We start from the raw sequence: 24,226 nt of genomic DNA on the forward strand, positions 1-24,226 counted from the left end.
TAAGCAAATCCACTGGAAAAGTTGATACAGCCGAGACCTCTAGTTCAGACTTGCCAAGAGATGGGGAGCTTAGATGGTAAGCTATCATCATCTGATGCTTTGAGGCCAAGGAGAGAGGCACATTCTTAAAGCAGCTTGTGTGTCTCATGACCTGCTTGAAAAAGCTGTGTTTGGCCTCGAAACGCATTGTCCACAGCCAAACAACTGGACCAAAAAACCTAATCATCTGTGGATAGTGCTCCAAATAATGGTGTTTTGGTAGTAGCTTAACATCAGGAAACAGTGCCTGGTATCGCTGTCTGTGCTCTATAATTTTGCTTTCCAAAAAAGCCAGAGAGTCATCACTATGCACAGGGGACACGACAAGTTCTGTGATATCCTTCAGAGTCATGAGAACAAGCCATGCAGGCTCATCTTCAGGCACAAGTGATCCAACTAAAAAAGGCAAGAACCGGAGCAAGCTCCAGTTCTCATGCGCATTTCCTCCTACTGTTTTGGTGCTAGAGAAAGTTTGTGACACTACATGAGGTCTGTTTGTCTTATCTTCCCATTTGTAGGGGAACTTCAGAATCGCATTGTTTAAGTCGGCTAAAGTGAAAAACTTCTTTGATATAAGAACTGTCAAGCAATGAGCCAACTCTACTGGGATTATACCCTCAAAAACATTGTGAGCAAGATCAGGCGGATAACCAAATATGACATGAAAGTGGGACAGATTTTTGGTGAAGACACATTCTCTTTTCACTCCACAACAGCCTGTACCTGTATCTTGGGCTTGTTTGACATGGACTTGGTGAAGGTCTTTGCTTCTTAGCGTGAAAGCACCAGACGCTACAGAATACAGCTGAATATCACTGCTCTTCCCTGTGCAAAATCTGCAATAGTATTCTACAGAAAAGCTTTGCATAAATCCTGCAACACTGTGTGCTCCAAGGTTATCTGCGATTACACTTACGACTGTACCTTTGACTGACTCTCCTAATAGTGGAACATAAACGCCATGTTCTTCAAGAGTTTTCAGATCCTGTAGAAGAGGTTCCAAGATTTTGTCATAACCATAAGTTTTAACGTCAGTGGTTTTGCACAACACTGACAAGTAGATGGACGATAAGGAGGAATGAGATCCTGAAGGCAAGTTAGTCAAAACCCAATAAATGGCACAAAGCTTGTGTTTCTTCCGTGAGGTACCAAGGGGGTTACAGACTTCAAAGTCATCCACATAAAAACGTAGGGAAATCCTTAGATTTTCTCCAGAAAGGAAAAAGTTTTCCTTAAATAGGGAACCATCACTTGAAGACCTGTAATGATATGACCCAGTAGAGTCTGTTCCCACCTGTTGTTTATGGCATTTCACAACTTCATCAACAACATCTTTTCTACTCAACAGCTGCTGTAACAATTTCAGCAATGGGACATATTGGAAACTGTGTTTCTTTTCAGCATCAAGTATATATTCAACTGGTTCTAAAACACAGAAATTTTCCTTGTAATACTGCTTACGCAGATATGCTGTGCTTAGCGGACCACCCTTTTGAATGGACCTTAGTACAGGATTACCTGAAAAAACTGCATTAATAGTTTCTGTAATGAGATCTTTATCAATGGGGAGGTTTCTTTGATTAAAGATATTCGTCACAATATCACAGGATAAGGGTACAGGTGCCGACCGTATCAAATGATAGAGTTCCTCTAAAAATACATCAATAGCTGTGCTTGGCACATGGACCAAATGCTCCAGCTTTAGCAGAGTAGTTGCAAAACTTTGCTCTATGACTTTTTGCAAGTCCTCAGTATCACACTGACCATGTGAAGGAATGACAGTATCCAACTGATCTACAAACTCCTGACTATTTTCCTCAAATTCATTTGTAGGTGCGATTCCTGTTCTTACTATACCTCGTTTAAAATCACCTGGTGCATAATGTCTGTGTTTACGGTTTTTGTGTGATTTAAATGTACAGTAAATGTTTGTTTTAAAGTTGCAGCCTAGAAACATACAAGTAAGTGTCTCATTTCTTTTAAGATGCGCATATATGTGAGCAAAATAATCACGCTCTGATGCTAAATCATTGCATTCGCAAAGGTGGCAACTGAAAATCGCCTTTTTTTTGGTAGTGAACCCCGTGCTGTGGATTTTATTTTGATGGACAATAAGGGCATTCCACGTTTTAAAGGTGCATGGACAATGCAGGTATGTACATGGAAAGTGAGAACGACGTCCAAAATGTGGATGTTTTAATCTGTAGTGATGCAAAAGCTTGGAACGACTTGATACCGTTTCTGTGCACCCCTTACAACTCCACATTCCCAGCACCACCTAACCCTGTAAGACACAGATAATCAAGAGTCAGCTCATTCAATATCCAGAGGATTACGTCAGATTCAGAGATAACTAACACACACACACACACACACACGCTTAAAATTGGACGCCAACATTGAAGATTTATTTTGTTTCTTTATGCTAATCTACGTATACAATAACATTGATGTTATTGCACATAACAAGAATATAACTTCATTTTCCAGACATGTGTAATCATAAAAGTAAAAAATGCCACCATCACAAACAACATTAACTTTTACTAAAAAAAGTTATTCCCAACAAGCAGAACATTAAAGTGCCAATCTTTTGCTCATTTATACATAATGTTTTGAGAAGCAGCTCACATATGTTCCAAACAAACAAAAAAAAACCCCAGAAAGGTTGTAACTTTTGTTTGGACACTATTGGAAAATTCACAATCCAGAACTTAATTAGACAATTAGAACCACTGTTTATTGGCCATGCTTTTCTTGGGGTGCTGGGAGCATGCTCCATTGAACAAATGTACGTATCTGTTTGTAGATACAGTGGGGCAAAAAAGTATTTAGTCAGCCACCGATTGTGCAAGTTCCCCCACCTAAAATGATGACAGAGGTCAGTAATTTGCACCAGAGGTACACTTCAACTGTGAGAGACAGAATGTGAAAAAAAAATCCATGAATCCACATGGTAGGATTTGTAAAGAATTTATTCGTAAATCAGGGTGGAAAATAAGTATTTGGTCAATAACAAAAATACAACTCAATACTTTGTAACATAACCTTTGTTGGCAATAACAGAGGTCAAACGTTTACTATAGGTCTTTACCAGGTTTGCACACACAGTAGCTGGTATTTTGGCCCATTCCTCCATGCAGATCTTCTCGAGAGCAGTGATGTTTTGGGGCTGTCGCCGAGCAACACGGACTTTCATCTCCCGCCACAGATTTTCTATGGGGTTGAGGTCTGGAGACTGGCTAGGCCACTCCAGGACTTTCAAATGCTTCTTACGGAGCCACTCCTTTGTTGCCCGGGCGGTGTGTTTTGGATCATTGTCATGTTGGAAGACCCAGCCTCGTTTCATCTTCAAAGTTCTCACTGATGGAAGGAGGTTTTGGCTCAAAATCTCACGATACATGGCCCCATTCATTCTGTCCTTAACACGGATCAGTCGTCCTGTCCCCTTGGCAGAAAAACAGCCCCATAGCATGATGTTTCCACCCCCATGCTTCACAGTAGGTATGGTGTTCTTGGGATGCAACTCAGTATTCTTCTTCCTCCAAACACGACGAGTTGAGTTTATACCAAAAAGTTCTACTTTGGTTTCATCTGACCACATGACATTCTCCCAATCCTCTGCTGTATCATCCATGTGCTCTCTGGCAAACTTCAGACGGGCCTGGACATGCACTGGCTTCAGCAGCGCAACACGTCTGGCACTGCGGGATTTGATTCCCTGCCGTTGTAGTGTGTTACTGATGGTGACCTTTGTTACTTTGGTCCCAGCTCTCTGCAGGTCATTCACCAGGTCCCCCCGTGTGGTTCTGGGATCTTTGCTCACCGTTCTCATGATCATTTTGACCCCACGGGATGAGATCTTGCGTGGAGCCCCAGATCGAGGGAGATTATCAGTGGTCTTGTATGTCTTCCATTTTCTGATGATTGCTCCCACAGTTGATTTTTTCACACCAAGCTGCTTGCCTATTGTAGATTCACTCTTCCCAGTCTGGTGCAGGTCTACAATACTTTTCCTGGTGTCCTTCGAGAGCTCTTTGGTCTTGGCCATGGCGGAGTTTGGAGTCTGACTGTTTGAGGCTGTGGACAGGTGTCTTTTATACAGATGATGAGTTCAAACAGGTGCCATTCATACAGGTAACGAGTGGGGGACAGAAAAGCGTCTTACAGAAGACGTTACAGGTCTGTGAGAGCCAGAGATTTTCCATGTTTGAGGTGACCAAATACTTATTTGCCACCCTAATTTACGAATAAATTCTTTACAAATCCTACCATGTGAATTCATGGATTTTTTTTCCACATTCTGTCTCTCACAGTTGAAGTGTACCTCTGGTGCAAATTACTGACCTCTGTCGTCATTTTAAGTGGGGGAACTTGCACAATCAGTGGCTGACTAAATACTTTTTTTCCCCACTGTATCTGTATTAGTTGGGCTTGAATAAGATAATAGTTAAGTAAGGGGCACTTCACCTAAAACAATGACTATGACAGATGATTTGGCATTCATGGGCAAAGGTTCTTAAACCCAAGTCTAAGTCTACATCCACACACACAAGGTATTTTTGAAAACGCAGCTTTTTCTGTGCATTTTGGTCTTTCGTCCACACAAACGGGATTTTGTATCACTGAAAACTGAGATTTTCGCGCAACGCCTTTTTAGACGTCACGCTGTGAGATTAATTTCTTCAGTAGCAGATACTGGCAAAATACAGTTGCTGTTAATCTTACTGTTTGCAGTTTTTACACACTTACATATACATACGCAGTTACTGTGCCTCCATTAAGAAAGACAGGTGTCAGGGTGAACTTATACATTTAACATGGACGCTCTCACAACCTAAATACCTACGCCAACTTTGTAGTTGGTTTTGCGAAAACATTTTATTTTTATTAAATTTCTGTATGCTGTATGAATTTTGTGCATTCCCCAGTTGTGAGTCTACACCAGTCGTATTTCATAGCGTTGTGAACCTGGCCATGAGAGCGAGAGACACAAAATCCAAAATACTGTCTTTAGTTATTAACATTTCAAATGCCTTCATCATTTCAAAGGTAACACAAAATTAGCTGCCTTTCTAGAAAAAACACGAAAACTTTTCAGAATTACCTCAAAGTTTTGTGAGTATACAAAACTGTTTACTCCTTCCGCTCCCAGGCTTCTAGACTTCTGATTAACCAACATTTCTACACTGTTTGTTACACTAGGATTTGGTTCTTGACAGCATTTGAGTTTACATGTGGACGGAGATATTTTTTCAAGACTGCAGCATGGATGGGATTTTTTTTTTTTTTTTTTTTTTTTTTTTAAACTAAAATGGGAAAAATCCATTTTCAAAAATATCTGTGTACGTGTGGACGGATTCTTGTTATGACTTGCGTGTGTGTCAGCCACCAGAATTAACATATCTCACAGTGGCAATCCCAGCTTGCTAAACTCTGACGGTTGCAGCAATTAGCCACTGTAGCAATGACTAGCAGTGTAACACAAACACTATTGCGCTCTCTCGGTGAGATTTCATGAGCTTGTTAAGCCACTAACAACCCAGTGTTCTCTGCCACATTCCAAATCCGACCGATAACAGCCGCTTTCTCCCGACTATGTGCACTTTGTTAGACTATTTTTCAGCTATAGTCGTGTAGCTAATACCAACACTAGCTAGCAGTGTAAAAAGAAAAGGAAAAAGTGCATTTTGGTGCATGCTGTACGAAAAGCATTACAGATAACTTTTTTCCCAGCACGCAACAAAATAATTCTGTGAAAACATCCCCAAGTAAAACAAATGTATTTAATTTACTTACCTTCTCACTATGCCCACTAACGCAGTGCCAAAGGTTGCATGTGGCTTAACAGTCTTCCAGAAACTGGCGGTCAATTGCGCTCTCCTTGAATAATGTTTTTGTATAAAGGCCGCGCTTATGTGATTGTCCAATCATATTTAGTTGCTGTCTTTGAATATATTACATCATTTCCGTTGGTGGTCAAACATGATTACAATGGTTTTAGTATACTAATTTAGTCATTTTATATCAATGCAAGAAAAATGAGTAGTTTCAGTATTGTTTATAATTACGTAAATGGTACTTTATTCAATAATGTAAATAAGAGAAACATGAAAGGCTTGTGTAGCATTAACTAAATTCATTTGTGCAAATCCAAAAGCCTGCCAATTCCCATTTTTTCAGTGCAGGAAACATTTGTTTACCTAAAAGCATGATTTGATATTTATCTCTAGGATTTTTAAACAATATTAGGTAGTAACTGTTGTGATTTAACTAACTCCCCCCAGTCAGTGTCATTTAATACACCCTCTGGGGGAACAATGATCGATTCTCCGCTCGAACTTGAACTGTGTGTGTGTTCCTCCAGATATGATACAACTTCAGCCACAGAGACAGCTAGCCATGTCTCATTACAGCGTGCACCTGGGGAGTCAGAGAAAAATGTGTAGTTATCCTTTGTATAATCTATGTGGGTGTCTGGGCCAGTTAACTTTAGTCTGCGCAGACATATCATACTAGTATTAAAATGGAAAGGGATCTGTCCTAGGGGTAGTGAGGGTTTTAACCTATTCTTGGGGCGTTTCATTGGGGCGCAGGTCCCTGCGGTGTCATTAGATAACTTCAATAATTCGCCTAATGGAGTCTCAGGGTTAGTTGGTGTGTGTGTGTGTCTAAGTAGGCAATCGAGAGGGCTCAGAGTCAACTGTAAAGTGTCTTTAAGGAGAGCATTATCTCCGCCGATTTTCTCTAGTCCCTCAGTGAGGGGGAAACCGGATATGGGGTATCCTACTATAACCTGTTCTGGATTACCTTTTGAACAGACATAACAGTTACTGTTTCCTAAGTCACGAGCGGCTATTCTGGCATTTTCATACCAGGCGTTAGCTCCTGCTCTAGGGGGTGCATAAAATGGTTTATTAGTGGCGTCTATGTTGTCATTTACTGATTTTAGGGAACGTGAGGAGTGCATTAAGTAGGTGTCTTGCAAAATAGAGCATGAGGTATCGTCAGCAAAATATGACCTGCAGAAATGTGTACATGGTTGCAGTCTACAATACAAAATAGCAAAGAAAAATCCTAAAGTTAATGCGATAGATATGATAAATAACCTAAATATATAAGAAAATATATAGGAAAAACACAGTTCTTCAGTCGTCTCCTGGCCTGGTCCCAGGTTCGAGAGACATTGAATAAGCGTCGTGTGATGACAATGGGCATTTCATTTTCTCCATTATCAGGATGGAATGAGTCTGGCTTTATCAGATTAGACATCATGTGGTACTCTCGGCTTTCTGTTCCTGCTGAATGTTCGAATACCTTGTTCTTGTTCACGTGAAGGATCAAAGAGCTCTGAACCTTGGCTCTTTCAGGCGTTGTGTGTTAATCAGTGATTGCGTGTGTGTAGGTGTATTGGATCCGGGCGCTGGCCTGCCGGAGATGTCGTCTGCTTGATCCGACGCCTGAGATGGTCCGATTGGGCTGGTCTTAACCCTGCTGGCATGAATCCACTGAGGTTGTCCGTCCGTAAGGATGCTGGTTCTCGTCACTGCCAGTACAGCCTGGGGGCTGGAAAACGCGCGGCCTCCCAGAGTGTCCTTGGTTTTAGCGGCTTCACCAACACCGCATCCCCTGGTCTCCACTTGTAGCTGTGGAGGGGAGAGGCTGAGAAAGACAAACTTTCTGATAGTTATTATTCAGTGTTTCTACCAGATTGTGAACATAGTCGGACAATGCAATATACATCACCTTCTAATAGCGGTGCCCCTCTGGAAGCTGACCATGGTGTTGGAAACGGTCTTATTTCAAATGGAGATAATTTGGTTACTGCAGATGGAGTCATTCTAATCTCACAGAGGACTTGAGGAAGTAATTTGATCCAGGTCATTAAAGTTTTAGCACACTTTTGAATTACTTCTGATGTGAATGAAGGTCCTCTATCACTGTTAATTTGGTGAGGTATTCCGAATCTGGGTATTATTTCATTGCTCAACTTTTGATAGACTACTTCATTCTATCATATATTTTCTACAGGACTTTTTAAGCAGACTACTTTTCTTATCGCAAATGGTATTCAACATTTCTACTGACCTGGTTTCTGGCGATAATCGTTCGGGATAGGGCTCCGAAAAGAGATTAGAATGCATTGTACTTACAGTTCTTAAGTTGTAAACAAAGTCAGTCACGTAAGTACTTCCGCATGTTCTGGTTACGTAATCATGGAAGTCTTCACCGATTCGCGGACGTGAGTTGCACGTGACCGGAAGTGGGAGGCGTACTGAGCCGTTATTTGAAACTTTAAATTTAATTTTATTATTTTTTGGTTTTACAGGTAATTTCGATTTTTTATCGGACCTGTCTATGGTCTTTGAATTATTCTGACCCATGTTCAGTGATTTCCAGAGGGGTTTACACGCTTTGAAGGATTTATGTTAGTATTTTGCTGCGGCACAGCTGAGGTTACTTTAAATTTATTGCTAGCAATTTTTGTTTGGGTGAGCAACTTCTCACTTAACGAGCAGCTTCTCGCAATACAACAGGCAACTTCCTGTGTCTTTCTGCTTTTAATTTACTTTATTCGGGGACTAAGGAAGTCGTCAGTGTATCTCTCTGGATCACTAAGTGAAACTTCGTCAGCATATCCCGTTTCTTTTATAGGTTGATCACTGAGAGAGGTATAATACGGTCTTATATAAATATAAAAGATGCATATTTACCTTCGTCAGGATCCCACTTCTGACACCAAATTTGAAGGAAATTTCCATCCCGGGTTTCCTCCGTGGCGTGAGCGATAAGCAGAGTTTTGTCCTTTCCTTATAAGACTCCTAATTATTCAAAGTAACACTCAGGTATGCCGTTCAGCGGGTTAGTTACAGCGCCGGGAGTAGCTTGGGAGAACAAGGAAACACAGACTGCTTCAGGTTGCTTTCCCATAATCAACTCAAAGGTTTATTAAGTACACAACAGCTTATATAGAGGAAAAAGGTTCGTGTGTCAGCATGTTCTCAGTTCAAACCGGTACAGACCAAATAAGGAAACGTCTTCCTGCCTTGTGAGCAAAGAAGTATCCTTTGTGTAGTTTATCTCTTCAGTTACAATTTATGATCATCCCAGCAAAATACACTCCTAGACATAGAATACAGAGTTCTTTCATTAGTAAATTCTGAAACAAACCACCTGGCTTTTTAACAAGCTCTTTTCTAAAAGATAAGGAAGGGAGGATGGGAGTAAGGAAGTGGTCTCGTCTCTGTGGTATTTTCGACCTTGGGGTACCAGCCTGTGATTCTTACACATCAATACATGGGTCAGAGAGAAAGAGAAAAACAACTAGTAAATGGGCCTTATTGAGTAACAGTTTTCCTGTATAATATCACAATAAAACAATATCCTGTAAATGCTACCATGGTATCAAAATATCACAACAGTTAGTGTTCAAGGAAATAGTTCTACTGGATTTTCCTTGAATAAACAAATTCTGAACCAGATATATACAACTCAAATTCCTATGATGCACATACTTTGTGAACACATTTTGTACTTCTAAATTGTTGGCGGCATCGTTCATTACATCGTCTATAATTAACAAATTATTCTTGTCTGTAGGCAGAAGGGTGTCATCAGCCAGAGATTCGGGTATACCGTTAACAAAGTTTATGTCTCTTATCTTAAGAAGTTGGTCATATAGTGGCTGCCAGCATGAGTATATATACACAATGTTATCAATGCTGTGTGAAATAATCCTGGAAGCATTTTCAATGACATTTTTGACAAAAAAAAGTCTTGCCGCAGTTACTGGGACCACTGACCACCATGCTGAACGGGTGCTGCAACCTGGCATCAAACCCCTGATCTAATTTAAAATCCATAAGGCAGGGTTGTATAGTCTGGGAGCACACGGTGCTTGTTGTAGACAACCTTAAGCTTCTTCACAACGGTTTCATTCTTCAAATGAAGCTTCTTTTTATTGCGTTTGATATTATCAGACATAGCCACTAGGTGTGCGTCTGATGCCTGATTGGCTACAAACTTGTGGACTAAACCTTTCAAGGATTCGTGGGTGACAACTTTGGAGTTTTGCGCATTCAGTGTTACGCCTTTACATTTGACCTGTGTTTTGCCCAGCGATGTGTGATACGCGTAGCATTTTGGCCCACCGGAAACAAATTCCACTATGTGATCCTCCACACCCCCCTGCCCAGAAGCTAATTCGCTGGTGAGATCCCCCAGAAAAGGACCTAGAGGAGGCATCCAGTCGCCAGGGCGTGCTGTGAAAATGACACTGTCTGTATCACAATGCAGCACACGCTGCTGCAAGTTTTCTAACAAACCATACAGCATGAGTCTGGCATGTGCAGTGGTCATGGCGCCCACAAAGACATTAACGTCTTTCACACGGGAAGCTCTACCATCGGCGTGGCGCCACTGCACCATGGTGACGTCATCAGAGATGAAACAAAACTTTTTTCTTTTTTTTTCTTTTTTTTTTCTTTTGCCTGTCCCGTTTGGCTCTTTTGCCATCAGAATTGTTGTCTAAAGGCAAAGAAAGATGCCCAACGGATTTACTTTACCAAATTGACCATCCCAGCCTTGCCGTAATGGTCCATTTGATTCACCTTTTATTGTTTATTTTATTTTCACTTACTGAATACGGGACAGACTTGACTGGGGGAAAGAAGGGGAGAAAGAAAGAGGGAAAGAGAAACAGCTGAGAAGAGGGACAGGGGAGAAGGGCAAAAGACAAAAACCAACAGAACGGGCAGAAAAAAAAGAAAAGAAAAAATGCATATATCGATCACCTGGATCACCTGCTGAGAAAGAAAAAAGAAAACAAGCAGAAGAGAACAAGAGTAATAGAATAAACAACATCACAATGATATATGGGAATATGACAGTAAATACTAAATATTAAACATTATTGTGCAGCACATAAGATCAACAGAACACAGTGTGCTTTGAGGTAGGAGCCAAAAAGGGTGTAGTTTGTGGGTGTGATCACCCGTGTGTACCCCTGTGAGCATGGACACGCTTGTTTTTTTAAAAGGTTCCTTCATGTAATGATCTGCTAGAGGGTGTGGGGGGGCCACAGCCCCGTCCTCCAGGGCATGAAGCAGGTATGGAGGAGATCAAAACTCCAGACATCCAGAGGCCCCCAGAACACAAGAGACCAAGGAAGACCAACAGAGGGGCAGCCGCGCCATTGTCCCAGAAAGAGCTGAGGAGAGTCCCAGACGAGGGCTCACTCAGCAGCCGCGGAGCAGAAGCCAGGGGGAGTTGCAGTGACGCGCCCGTGAGCTCCGCCGGCAGCCAGCCGTGCCTGAGTGACCGAGCCCCAGGCCGGGAGGCCGGGGGCACCCCACCTCCGAAGTGGCCCGAGCGAGCCCCAGGCTCCAGGCCCCGATAAGTGGCCGCCAAGGAGTGAGCCGGTGTGTACCTGGACGCCCATCCCCAGACACAAAGAACCACCAACGCACCAATGTCTGAGGGAGTCCGCCACTGGCAGGGGAAGTGGTGGTGGGGGGAGATAGGCCTCCAAACCTTGGAGGGCCTGAGATGTCCCCAGAGAGGTGGCGTCTGACACCCAACCTGACATATAGACACAGACATACAGGCACACACAGATATAAACATCCATTCCCACCCTCATGCTCTCATATGCACTTACTCCACACTCAACCAACGTGGAGACAGACATAAAGAGACGCTGTACACACGATCACACTCCCCAAGCGTACTCTACGAACCGGGTCTAGGTACCCTTGCCCCTGGAGGGGGGAACTGCACCCAGACCCAGGTGGTGTTACCCTTTTCCCTGTGGTGGGGGGAGGCAGACCGCCCCGACTCCGCAGCAGCAGGGAGGCCCCACACTCCAGACCGCAGTCGGACGGCCAACTCCTCCTCCTAGCCCCCCCGCTCCAGCAGGCCGCAGAAAATGGGGGTGAGAGAAGACTCCAAACCTCCCTCCACCCGCTCATTGTAGTGTTGATGCATGTGTGTTCTAAGGTGCATTTAAAACCCAGGAGGGCATGGAGCTACCTGCCAGAGAGCAGCAGGTAAGCGCATGGTCCCTCCTGCTAGCCCTCAATGTCTACGTGTATTTAAAATTGAGAGGTGGGCAACGACGCCAGGGGTGAGGTGTACACCCTGATGGTAATTTGGATTCCGTGTATCGTGCCCACCCCCAAGATCCTATATGTACTGTATGTGTAATGAGAGTGTGAGTAATGTGAATGTCTAAGTTGTGGGATAAAATTGAGGCAGAGGCAGCCAGAAGGGGACAGAGGGGGGGGGGGGGGGGGGGGGTAGCCTCCTCTGCACCCTGGTGACATACCCCTATTCCAAGGTCCTGCATGTGTGGGTGGTTGTGGTGGAGCGGGAAGAGGGAGGCAGCTGGAGATGGGGAGGGAAGGAAGGGAGGGGCAAGTGACCCCTCCCTGGGGCCAGCTCCCCCGCTGACCCCAGTAGGCACCCCCATACTCCGCGACCCGCCAGGGAAAGGGGGCCCAGGCCCATCCAGACCGGGGCCCAGTGCAGCAGCGCCTCCCGGACCTACAGAGCCCGGGACAGTCCACCCAACCCCACCACAGAGAAAACTGCACCCACCTCACCATCCACTCATCTTCCAGACTACATAAGACAATAAACGCCCAGGCTGAGATTTTCCTCCACCTCTCCTGTATCTCCCCCTCCTGCAGAGAGAGTTCCTGAAGAGAGGAAAGTTCCTGCAAGATGTGACAATCTCCCCCACCAGTTGAAGAGCCCCCCAGGTGGCTCGACGCACCGGCGGCACCCTGCTCCAGGGCTGGGCCCCCATACACCCACCCGCCCACAACCCCGGCAACACACCAACCAGGACCCAAGCCCCCGAGGCCCGGCCCGGGCCCCAGCCCAGAGACGGAGCGCCCCCAGAACCTCACGCCCATCCCGGACCCACCCAGGGGCAGCCAGGCTACCAGGTCAGTAACCCACGTCCGTCAGCACAGACCCTCCCCTAGCCCCGCTGCACGCAGCCGCGAGGAAACAGTCACCTGAGAGCCAACAGAGCCCCTAACCGGACATGACCGCTACCCCGGGTTGAGCCCCCCAAGGAAGATGCCTCCGGGGAACCCCCCAACGCCCTAAGCCTGTCCCTACCCCCACACCAATCACAACAGTGAAGGCGGGACCAAACTATGACCCCCCACTAGGTGATGGAGCTGATCAAAGGTGCCCAGAGCAGGAGATGAAACAAAACTGCCGCATGTCGTACTGGTTGCTGAACATTAGCTGGCTAAACCTGGACGGGTCTGTGATGAGCTCAGATGACGCCATGTTTGACCTCATACTGAAACAACCCCATAACGAGTTTAGCAACAGCTTGTTGCAGTTTCAAACAGCTTTATTTACGCATATTTTGGACGGATCTAGCATTATTCCCTCCTTTTCATGATACATGTCTATGTATTCTTGCTGTTCGTTAGGGGTTTTCACATGTTCTGGATACCCCGAGGCCTCCTGTTTAAGTTTTAGAAAGGCTTTCACATAGTCTTTAAACAATGTGTCAGTCTTGTTGGGGAAATGCCACACCTCATCAATAGAAACAAGCTTGTATCCTTGCTCAACAGCTTTTTCTTTTTTTTTTAAATATAAATTTTATTGCTTTTTGCAACAACATACAAAGGTTTGTTTTCCCAATAATATGCTGCTGTAATAGGAACCCTTTTTCCCCGCCCTCACCTCCCACCCTGCTCTCTTCCAAACCTACAACAAAAAAAAAAAAAAAAAAAAAACCCCACATAGAATATGTATACATTTGTACAATATGTGGCATTTATGCATATTCAAGGAAACAAAAAAGAAAGGAGAGAAAAAAAAAGTAGACAATAGAAATAGCTAGCACATACTAAACAATTTTCTCCTCATCCACACTCCTGCAGGAGTTGTCCGATGTTTACTTCTTTTATAAAGTTTTTAAATGGCTTCCAAATTTCATCAAAATATTTTAACTTGTTTTTGAGAAAGTACGTTATCCTTTCCATTGCCATACACTGTGCCAAAGAATTTATCCAAGCACCAATAGCAGGAGGATCTGATGTTTTCCAATTTAATGCAATCATACGTTTTGCCTGTAATGTACAATAATCCATAAACTTAATTTGATGGGCTCTTAGTTTAAGATTTTTAGAATACACTTGTAATAGCAACATTTCTACATCTAAAGCAGTGACAGTTCAGGCACAGTGACAGTGAACGGGTGTTGAAAGGTACATGGGTCTCATTTGAGCTTGAAAAAACCTGCTCAACAGCTTTTTCAAGCTCAAATGAGACCCATGTACCTTTCAACACCTGTTCACTGTCACTGTGCCCGCAGGCAGTGAGCTGATTCTGGTCTTCAGCGCACATGCTGCAGAGTGGAAACATCAGTTTACCGTGGCACCTGTAGGGAAGGACGGGGTGAAAAAGCCCTCTTGGTGGCAGTACTGTGCATTTAACAAAGCCGAAATAATTTTCTAGCCTGTCAAAGTTGCTGTAAATGATTTGAGGGTGTCCTACAGGATAATCTTTTTTAGATTGCACTGTGGGATAGAGGCTGGTGAAGTCGTAGTAAAATATTTTTTCATCACACGCAGCCTTGTGGTACAGTTTTAGAGCATTTGTGCGACCGCCAAAAAGGGCGTCTCGGGGATTTAGGCGTTCTGGCCTTCTGTATGTGTGCATGAAAGCCACAACTGCAGGGTCTGTCTGCTTCAGGGCAGCCCATTCACACTCCCACATCACAACAACGGGCAAATGGTATTGCGATCTCAGTGCATCCACTTTGTCACAAAACATACGGTGCAGCAGTCCATAGGATGCTTTGCTGACAGGATTAACTTCACTCTCGGGGTAGCATTTAACACATCCGTGGTGAAAACATCCTGCAAATTCGTAAGCCGTGTTAGTTGTGGGGTCAAAGCCGTCCACAAAATACAGTCCAACCCTATGCTCGCCTCCTCTGAGAGCGTGTTTTATCACTGTGTTGTTTGTGTGGGTCACATATTGAAGCCATTCAATAGAGACGTTTGAAAACGTCTTATTCTGCTCAACGTATGCACCATCATACATGAGAGCGAGCATGTCTCTAGGCAGAAACAGTGTTTTATACACACCTATACTGAATGCAGCCAGGGTGGTGTGCATGAATGGATCAACCTGTGTACAATCCAGCAGCGTGTCACGATAAATGCTGCATGCTTTACGCAGGACGTCAACATCATTAACACAGTAGCGCCTGAGTTCGGTCTGAAAATCAAAGGGTTTCTGTGAGGCGGTCTGGTACTATTCCATGAAGCTCACCTTATCACTTTCAGACATGCGCTCATAGCCGTAGAAGGAGGGGTTTGGGTATGGACCAACATAATACTCATTATCCCTAGTGTTGAATCTGTGTGGGAAATGACCCTTCTGCAGGTCTTGAAAACCTAAAGCAGAGGGTATTTTGGCAAGACCCATGGGCAAAAAGCTGAACGAATCAATCCACCGCTGGTCATAGTCCCTGTCATGCATCAGAATCACACGGCTCCCTCTCATTGTGACGGTAGGTGTTATACATTGCTTGACAAAGTACTCCAAAAGTATGTAGTTATCAAAGCCAGATGCATTATGTGCTATGAAAGTGTACCCCCGAAACCTCGGGCGTCTGTAATGCTGCACAAACGCCTCCACACATTTTAATGTATTAAATGTGAACTTGTTGCCCTTCAGATCAGACGCACACACAAAGTTGGCCTCATGTTTGCCGTTGTGATACCGTGTCTCAAAATCATATAAAATATATTTATCACAAGGTTTCTGTTGTTCAACGGGCTGTATGAAACACTGATGCTCAGAGTCCCCTGCTAATTTAGGCTCGCGGCAGTGCTCGCATTTAGGCTGGACACATCTGTGTGGTGATTTTTTTGATTCTTTATATGTGACACCGCAACTCATGCAATGCTTCATATTGTCACACGGGACCATGTTGTGTTTTATTTCTGGTAATTTGTGTTGTTGGTAACAGTGTTGTGATTTGCAGACGCGGTTACAGTCACTGCATTTCACTGTGGTACCACTGTGGTGGTGACAGAGTGTGAAACATACGTTGCATCTATGTTTACAGCTGTGATAGAGCGGTGATTCATATGTATTGTAACAAAAATTACACACATAGGATGCCCCGAGAAAAGCTGCTGGCTTTTCAATCAGGTGATAGTGTTCATTGTGTAGGTACAGCATTACAGTGTTTGGATTTGGCTCATCGTGTGTGAAGAAACTAAGCTGACGTTTACGTGATAATAGATTACTATCTTAATGTTTAGGTGCTTCTCAAATTTGCAGACATCAGAGAATGATACTGTCTGTGTGTCGCATAGACCTACTTGAGCATGTAACTGTTTAGCAGTAGCATGTTTTTCATGCTCAGGGGATGTTGGGTTTAATGAATGGGCTATGCACAGTGAAAAGCACAAATTGTTGTGCGTGTTGTTTGGTGTGTACAAATGTTTACCCTTCTTTGAGAGAATCTCATCATAAGGAATGTTTGCCAGTTTTAAGCGAGCCCCACCGCTACTGTTTTGTGCAACCGTGACAATAAACTCTAATTCATCATCACTGATAGATTCATCGTTACTTTGCATAACTTGTGCTATTTGTTCGAGAAACAGGTCAGGATCATACTGATTATCAGGATTTAAAACAGCTTGAACATCAGAAGCCAGTGAGGGCCCACGTAGGACCACATTTAGAACACAAGCCTGCTGAGATCCAGCCACTGCTCTATCTATCACATTAGCTAAGCAACTTCTAACTCTTTCTGGCACTTGTTCTGGATCATCGAGACTTATGTCCCTAAAATCAAGGCGCTCGCGCAGTTCTCGGGCGTTGAAATTAGGTATCTCTCTGATGCTAAGCTGACTGTGACTGCCAGACCCAGACTGAACAAGGGGTCCGACAGCTGCAGCACCTGTTTGTGAATGGATAACACTTAAGGTATTTCCATTGTTTGAGGGGCTGTGTGGTGATGTCTCAACAACAGCAGCCTCAGTATCTGCAGTAGTGTCAGCAGCCAGATGAGCATGTGCGCTAGGTGCACAGACCCTATCAGGCGTGACAGAAGCTCCGGTAATAAGGCAATCGGCGGCAGCTTGAGTAACAACAGTCCCTGCAACAGTAACACCAGTGGCTACAGGCAAATCCGAATGTGTTTCGGCTGGTTGATCAACAGCATCATCAGCAACGGGTTCAGAATGAGTTGGACAGGCGGGCTCATTAGACACACCGCTACATGCTGCAGCGAGACTATTAAGTGTTGCATGCAAGACTTGACAATTGCTTACTAATTGTGCAGCCGCATGGTTAAAAGCGTCAAAGTCAAACCATTTAGCTTGATTGGAGGTACCATCATTGTGTTTGAATAATTTACGGGGTGGATCCATGGTGTGGATTTTAAGTCACCTATTTACACTCAACAAAAGTATAAACGCAACACTTTTGTTTTTGCTCCCATTCCCCATGGGATGGACGTAGAGACCTAAAATTCATTCCAGATACACAATATAACCATCCCTCCCAAACAGTGGTCACAAATCAGTCCAAATGTGTGGTAGTGGGTAGGGCTGAACGATTATGGAAAATAATCTAATTGCGATTTTTTTGCCCCAATATTGCGATTGCGATGCGATATGCGATTATTTTTTAAGGTCTTTGTCTTCTGTATTATTAAACAAAGACAAGCAATACATCATATAGTATGGCCAATACTATATTACATTAATTTTAAACTGTTCTTTCCTGGAAGACAGACCTCTGTTATGATGACATGAGGTGATGCATGAATTGATGACTGACATTTTTATTTAACTTCTTCAATCACAACAGTATATTTGAACATACACAATAGTTTATTTTTAGCTTACAAACATCTGAGCATAAAGTGCTGACAAGGAACCCTGGTGTAAACATTAAAATGAAAGTCAGTACAATGTGCAGATTGCAGAAATATACATAAAAAAAATCAGTGGCTTTACCACACTCAGTTTTTCGACATCTGTGAACTACTAGACAGTCATTCAATTAAAAAATAATATTAAATAAATAAAACTAATAAATAAAAAATACACACATCTTACTGATCTCTGCAGTCAGTAACATTACACATAAAGTGCAAACATAATAGCAATTGTATAAACACACACACAAACACGCCTTTAAAGTTTAAAGGCGTGAAATTGGACGGTCTAGCCTTCTGATTAGCTAATCAGAAGGCTAGTTCTGATTAGCGTCACCGCTGTCTCGGTGGAGTTTAATAAACTCGGCCGTCTGCTTCTTGCTATCTAAAATATAACCAGACACTGGTGTAAATTCTCGACTGTCTCATACTTCTGTTTAATAAGTTTTCTGTTTGACGTTTAGTCAGCTGTGTGAAAACCAAGGAGGAACCCACCCGGGGGATTAATAAAGTTTTATTTTATCTAATCTAATAACTTTAATGTCAGCCAAACCGATTTACTCACGAACAAACAAAACACTGAAAAAAGCCCAACAATAACATTTTTAGGTTGTCTAAGTGACTTATATATTACGTTTAACCCGAGCAGCGAAACTCCGCGGTGATCTGAAAATGATGTGCCGGGAGTTGTGCCGTTCTCGGCCGCATCAGTAACCCTCGAGCTCCCGGCTAGCTGTCGAGCTGGTGGGTAGCAGACGCCTCTGAAAACGTCGAAGCACTTTTGCAAATATGGGATATCTTGATAAACCGAGCAGATATTTGATGTTTACACAACTACTTTCTCGCCTGAAAATATGTTAAAAGTTTATTTTGTGACCCAGAAAGATTAGTATGAGTAATTTTAAAACTTAGTAGCGGCCGCCATTGCTGGAAACTGGAGTTTGGCTGGGCCGCGCTATGAATTCTGGGATATGGTAGTAATTTGGACAGCCTTCGGCGCGTCGCTGTGACGTAATCGGTCTACAAATGCGGCCTCAGGAGGATGCAGCCCATGAATTGTATAATATAATCGCAGTATAATCGCAGCCTTTGCGGTTAGAAAATTGCACTTGATCATGTCGCGATATTATCGCAAATGCGATATATCGTTCAGCCCTAGTAGTGGGCACATCTGCTATATTGAGATAATCCATCCCACCTCACAGGTGTGCCACATCAGGATGCTGATCTGACATCATGAGTAGTGCACAGGTGTACCTTATACTGCCCACAACAAAAGGCCACCCTGGAATGTGCAGTTTTGTCTCACAGCAAAATGCCACAGATGCCACAAGCAATGAAGGGAGCGTGCAATTGGCATGCTGACTAGGGATGGGTATCGTTTAGGTTTTATCCGATACCGGTGCCAAATCGGTACTTTTGAAACGGTGCCGGTGCTCAAACGGTGCTCAAACCGGTGCTTAAAGAATGGAGAACACAAAATTGGTCCAAAAACCTCTCATGTTCAGCTGTTTTTTGTAAAAATATAACAATGTTAGCCTTTTCTGCAGCTATGGGGCATATATGGTATCACTCTTGGCTGGAAGCAGTGCTTAAACAATGGAAAAAAACACAAACTTTGTCCTAAACCGCTCATGTTTAACTGTTTTCCACTTTTTCTTTGGTCATTTTAGCCTTTTTAGCCAGGGTGAAGGGAGTATCTGCCATCAAACAAGAGGACAGCCGCATGTAGCTATGATGATGTTTGCTAGTTCACCTTACATGCATTAATGTAATAACGTGGTTAGCCTACTCAACGTAAATTAGCTACTCACGCAGAGAAGAACGGCTGCTGCCACCATCATCCGTCATCATTTCTGCTACACTGGCAGGGCTAGGGGCCAGGACTCTCCTCTTCGTGTTTTTGGGGGATGTTGCATAACAGGCAACCCACCCGCAGTAGATGTGCTCGGTGTGAGGTCTCGCAGCAAGCTATCAAATACGGCGCATTTCTGGGCTTTTAAAAAAAACGCTATGCGTCGCCAGGTGTTTCATCGGATTTGAGGTGTTACCTCCTTTGACAGTATCACAGTATCAGCTTAAAGCACTTGTTGCTGCTGAGTTTGCATATTTTGCTATGAAGTACAGCCAGACTTTTGACCGCTTCGCCATGGACATTTTTAATCTGTAGCTCTGCTCTAACAGAACGTACGTACCTGGCCCCGCCTACTATCCTCGGAAACGTAAAATGATTGGCTAGAATCTAAAGTGTATCACAGCTCAGGAAAAAAAAGCACCGAAATAAAGCACCGAAATGTGCGCTGCTTTTCGGTCTGGTTACTACCGTTTATGTCAGAACCGGTGCCATCATGGCACCGGACACCGGTACCCATCCCTAATGCTGACAGCAGGAATGTCAACCAGATCTGTCGCCCGTGCATTGAATGTTCATTTCTCAACCATAAGCCGTCTCCACAGGCGTTTCAGAGAATATGGCAGCACATCCAACCGGCCTCACAACCGCAGACCTCGTGTAACCACACCAGCCCAGGACCTCCACATCCAGCAGGTTCACCTCCAAGATCGTCTGAGACCAGCCACCCAGACAGCTGCTGGAACAATTGGTTTGCACAACCAAACAATTTCTGCACAAACTGTCAGAAACCGTCTCAGGGACGCTCAACTGCATGCCCGTCGTCCTCATCAGGGTCTTGACCTGACTCCAGCTCATCGCCGTAACAGACTTGTGTGGGCAAATGCTCACATTCGATGGCGTCTGGCACGTTGGAGAGGTGTGCGCTTCACGGATGAATCATGGTTCACATTGTTCAGGGCAGATGGCAGCTGAGAATGTCCCAGTTCTTGCATGGCCAGCATACTCACTGGACATGTCACCCATTGAGCATGTTCGGGATGTGCTTGACCGGCGTATACGAAAGCGTGTACCAGTTCCCACGAATATCCAACAACCTCGCACAGCCATTGAAGTGGAGTGGACCAACATTCCACAGGCCACAATTGACAATCTGATAGACTCCATGCAACGATGTGTTGCACTGCATGAGGCAAATGGTGGTCACACCAGATACTGACCGGTTCTGGGTCCCCAGACCCCCAATAGCGCAAAAAACTGCACATTCCAGGGTGGCCTTTTGTTGTGGGCAGTCTGAGGTACACCTGTGCACTACTCATGATGTCAGATCAGCATCCTGATGTGGCACACCTGTGAGGTGGGATGGATTATCTCAATATAGCAGCTGTGCCCACTACCACACATTTGGACTGATTTGTGACAACTGTTTGGGAGGGATGGTTATATTGTGTATCTGGAATGAATTTTAGGTCTCTGCGTCCATCCCATGGGGAATGGGAGCAGTAACAAAGGTGTTGCGTTTATATTTTTGTTGAGTGTAGAATGGTGGTATTTATGAGACGTAATACACCCGAGGTATTGTTTATTGTCTGGTGGATACTAGTTAAAACTCCCGCTATTTCTTGCAAGTTCCCCGGTACTGCTTCTTGATGTTGGTTGACTATAGCCGCTATTTCTTGCAAGTTCACTTGTACTGCTTGTTTATGTTCGTTAAGTTTAGCTGCTATTTCTTGCATGAGTTTAGCTGCTATTTCTTGAACATCCCTCTGTACTGTTTGTTGATGTTGACTTAGTTTAGCATCTATCAAAGATAATATATCATTTTTTGAAGCATAATGGCTCTGTTCAAAAGTAGAGGTGTTTGCTGCTGCATTTAAGTATGCGTCATATGCCTGTGATATTTGCGAGTCTGTTATGCAACATTCTTCAAAACCAATGTCTGAATCACTGTTGTTGTTTCTGAGACGTTCTGGCATGGTGGGTATGTCATTTATATTAAAATCTGATAGACTGTACTCAAAAACATCGCTGAAATCACTAGGCAGACACTCACTCACTGGTATGTGTGGTCCTGTGATGAAGATTGCTTCCGAGTCACTGTTGTTGCCCAAAGGTTGTGGGTTTTCTGGTTGTTGTTGTTCTGGGAGTTCGATATCGCGTAAATATTCCAAAAACATCAAGGGGTCTTCATGGGGTTCATAGTGGTAAGGGGTTGTGTGATCACTGTGGAGATAGAAGGGTGTTAGAAACAAATATATATACATGGTGTATCATTTCAAAAACAGGATGTGTTTGGCTCTTTTGATTTATTTTTGCCTATACTCACACATTGTTCTGCGTTATTCCGGATGGCCCCGGTTCTTGACACGCTGCGTACTCTGTCTCAGGCCTGGTGTATTAGAACATTTGTAAATATTTAAAACCTTTCTTCCTTTAAATTGAGTGTCATGTATAGAGACTTGTATACATACCTAGCGTATGGCTTGGTCTTATTGCACCCGCTTCTGTAGGTTTTTCTGGACAACTTATTGACCCTGTGCCCAGGGGATAAGCCCAGTTAATACAAGGTTTAAACAAACACGCATATATTTAAAACATGTGTAACACCGTATTTACCTTGTGTTTTTTAGAGGTGTAGTTTGCCCAATATAGCTTTGTGATCCTGTAGAAACAAAGAGAAATATACATTTAAATGTTACTATGTGAGAAACAGGTAAGATTGCTTCTAAAACAATGAGGCACAGACTGTTTTGTGTGAACTGATGACTGTTTTTTAAAAAGAAGAAACACAGACCTTCTGTAAGTGACACGTGTGGTGCCCCGATGTGCCAATCTCCTAAAAATCAGGCTTTTGTTTAGAAAAAGAAAACAGTTTGAATATTTTATGATATACTGGGGTATACATTTAAGAATCCATTAATAGTCTTGTTTTACTTACCATATATGTTGTCCATGTTAAAAAAGAACGCTGTTAGGTTTGCTGACCGCGCTGATGAACGAAGTGTTATGCTCTCAAGGGCCCGTTGTGAAGTAGTGTGGAAGAATGCAGGGTGTCTGATTAGGGTGTTTTTATATAGGCGGGGCTACTTTCAGTTGACCTATGAGATGTAGAGATAAAAGAGCAGGATGTAAGGAAGAAAGGTGGAAAGTCTTTGGAGACTCTGTTGGACATGGCCTCTGACATGATAGGATAAGATAATGGAATTAACTGTTTGTTTGTTTGTAATTAAAAAATGTGGAAAGTATGGAACTACAGTTGGCCCCTAATGTAGTTAAATCATCTATGTGTAATCATCGAGTCTAACTGTTGCAGACTGGTAGATACATGATGAGATAAGATAATGGAATTAACTGTTTGTGAAGAAACACCTTTGGGCTGGGATACTCTTGATAAGGGAGCCTCTTTTGTTTGCTTCATGACTTCTTTTGCAGACTGTTGGGAGGCTAACTGCAACCGCCTCTGTCTAACTGTTACAGAGTGTGGCTAGGTGTGAATATACAGGTATATTACTACTTCCCACATTACCACCTTCAACAAATCTCTCCCACTTCCTCCAGTTTTTATGAAATTGGTCCATTTTGAGGTTAAAAAAGTAAGTTTTTCCATTCTATATATGTCCTCCATTATTCCTATCCAATCTTTCTTTGTTGGGGGCTCTTTCTCCAGCCACCTCCTGGTAAGCGCTTTGTCCCTTAAGGAGGCTGCTGATGGGATATCGCCCAAATACACAGTACAGAAATCCAAATTTAATTTGAGACCAGTCACCAAGTAAATTGATTCGACCACTTCACTCCAGTATGGTTGGATTATTGGGCATTTCCAAAATATATGAAAATGATCTGCCATGTTTTCCCCACAGTTTCTCCAGCATTGTCCATCTGTCAGTTGACCTTTTTGTTTGTATTTTATTTTGGGTGTTATAAAAAACCTAATAAACCTAAACCTAAAATGTTACATGTGAATTCCCTCCAATAACCTGAACTAGTAGTTTCCATCTGTGTTCTACATATATTTAACCAACTGTCCTCTGATATGTTGATTTTAGCCTCCGTCTCCCATTTAATTTTAATATAATTGGTTGATTGATCCTTAAGTGATTGTAGGTTCCGATAGAGTTTAGCAATCAATTTATTTTTAATCTGACCTTTATAAGCTTATTTTATAACGGGGACTAGGCCTTCACTATGTTCTTCTGTAGTTTTTATATTACTATTGAAATAGGACCTGACTTGGAGATATCTGAAAAAATCTTGGTTTTCCAAACCATAGGTGTCTCTTAATTTTTCTAAACTTTGTAATTCTTCTTTTCCTAACAATGAGCAAAATGGGAGCTATAAATCTTTGTGCAAAACTTCCAGTCAATCCAGCTAATAGATATTTCATTCTTTAAAAAAGT

General features: G+C 43.2%; 2 protein-coding genes across 5 annotated transcripts in view; one reads left to right on the top strand and one right to left on the bottom strand.

The window, feature by feature from the left end:
• Positions 1 to 24,226, top strand: part of eif2d (eukaryotic translation initiation factor 2D) — a 67,289-nt gene that overhangs the window by 41,887 nt on the left and 1,176 nt on the right. The window lies entirely within an intron of this gene.
• LOC146645486 (uncharacterized) lies at positions 8,768 to 23,549 on the bottom strand. Of its 3 annotated transcripts, none has more exons than XM_085393772.1 (7): positions 22,768 to 23,549; positions 22,624 to 22,665; positions 22,446 to 22,491; positions 22,301 to 22,363; positions 22,156 to 22,218; positions 21,887 to 22,052; positions 8,768 to 10,841 (listed from the first exon to the last, which is right to left on the bottom strand). In XM_085393772.1, the coding sequence occupies exons 1-7, from the start codon at positions 22,781 to 22,783 to the stop codon at positions 10,671 to 10,673; spliced, it is 567 nt and encodes a 188-aa protein (XP_085249898.1). In that variant the 5' UTR covers positions 22,784 to 23,549; the 3' UTR covers positions 8,768 to 10,670. The 3 variants fall into 3 exon arrangements, 2 of the variants coding, with proteins under 2 accessions (XP_085249898.1, XP_085249897.1); XM_085393771.1 differs by having other exon boundaries at positions 21,883 to 22,052; XR_014909048.1 differs by lacking the exon at positions 8,768 to 10,841 and having other exon boundaries at positions 21,357 to 22,052; positions 22,624 to 22,677.

The sequence above is a fragment of the Rhamphochromis longiceps genome, linkage group LG20 (genome assembly GCF_057381845.1).
Source record: "Rhamphochromis longiceps isolate RC_006_pf linkage group LG20, R_longiceps_female_GT1.1, whole genome shotgun sequence".
NCBI classification, from domain to species: domain Eukaryota; kingdom Metazoa; phylum Chordata; class Actinopteri; order Cichliformes; family Cichlidae; genus Rhamphochromis; species Rhamphochromis longiceps.

Bases quoted from the DNA above. Each gene is read 5' to 3' on its own strand.
- LOC146645486 (XM_085393772.1), bottom strand. The intron at 22,219-22,300 runs GTATGTATACAA...CTAATACACCAG, and splicing joins AAGACCAAGCCATACGCTAG to GCCTGAGACAGAGTACGCAG. The intron at 22,053-22,155 runs GTGAGTATAGGC...CTATCTCCACAG, and splicing joins GGAATAACGCAGAACAATGT to TGATCACACAACCCCTTACC.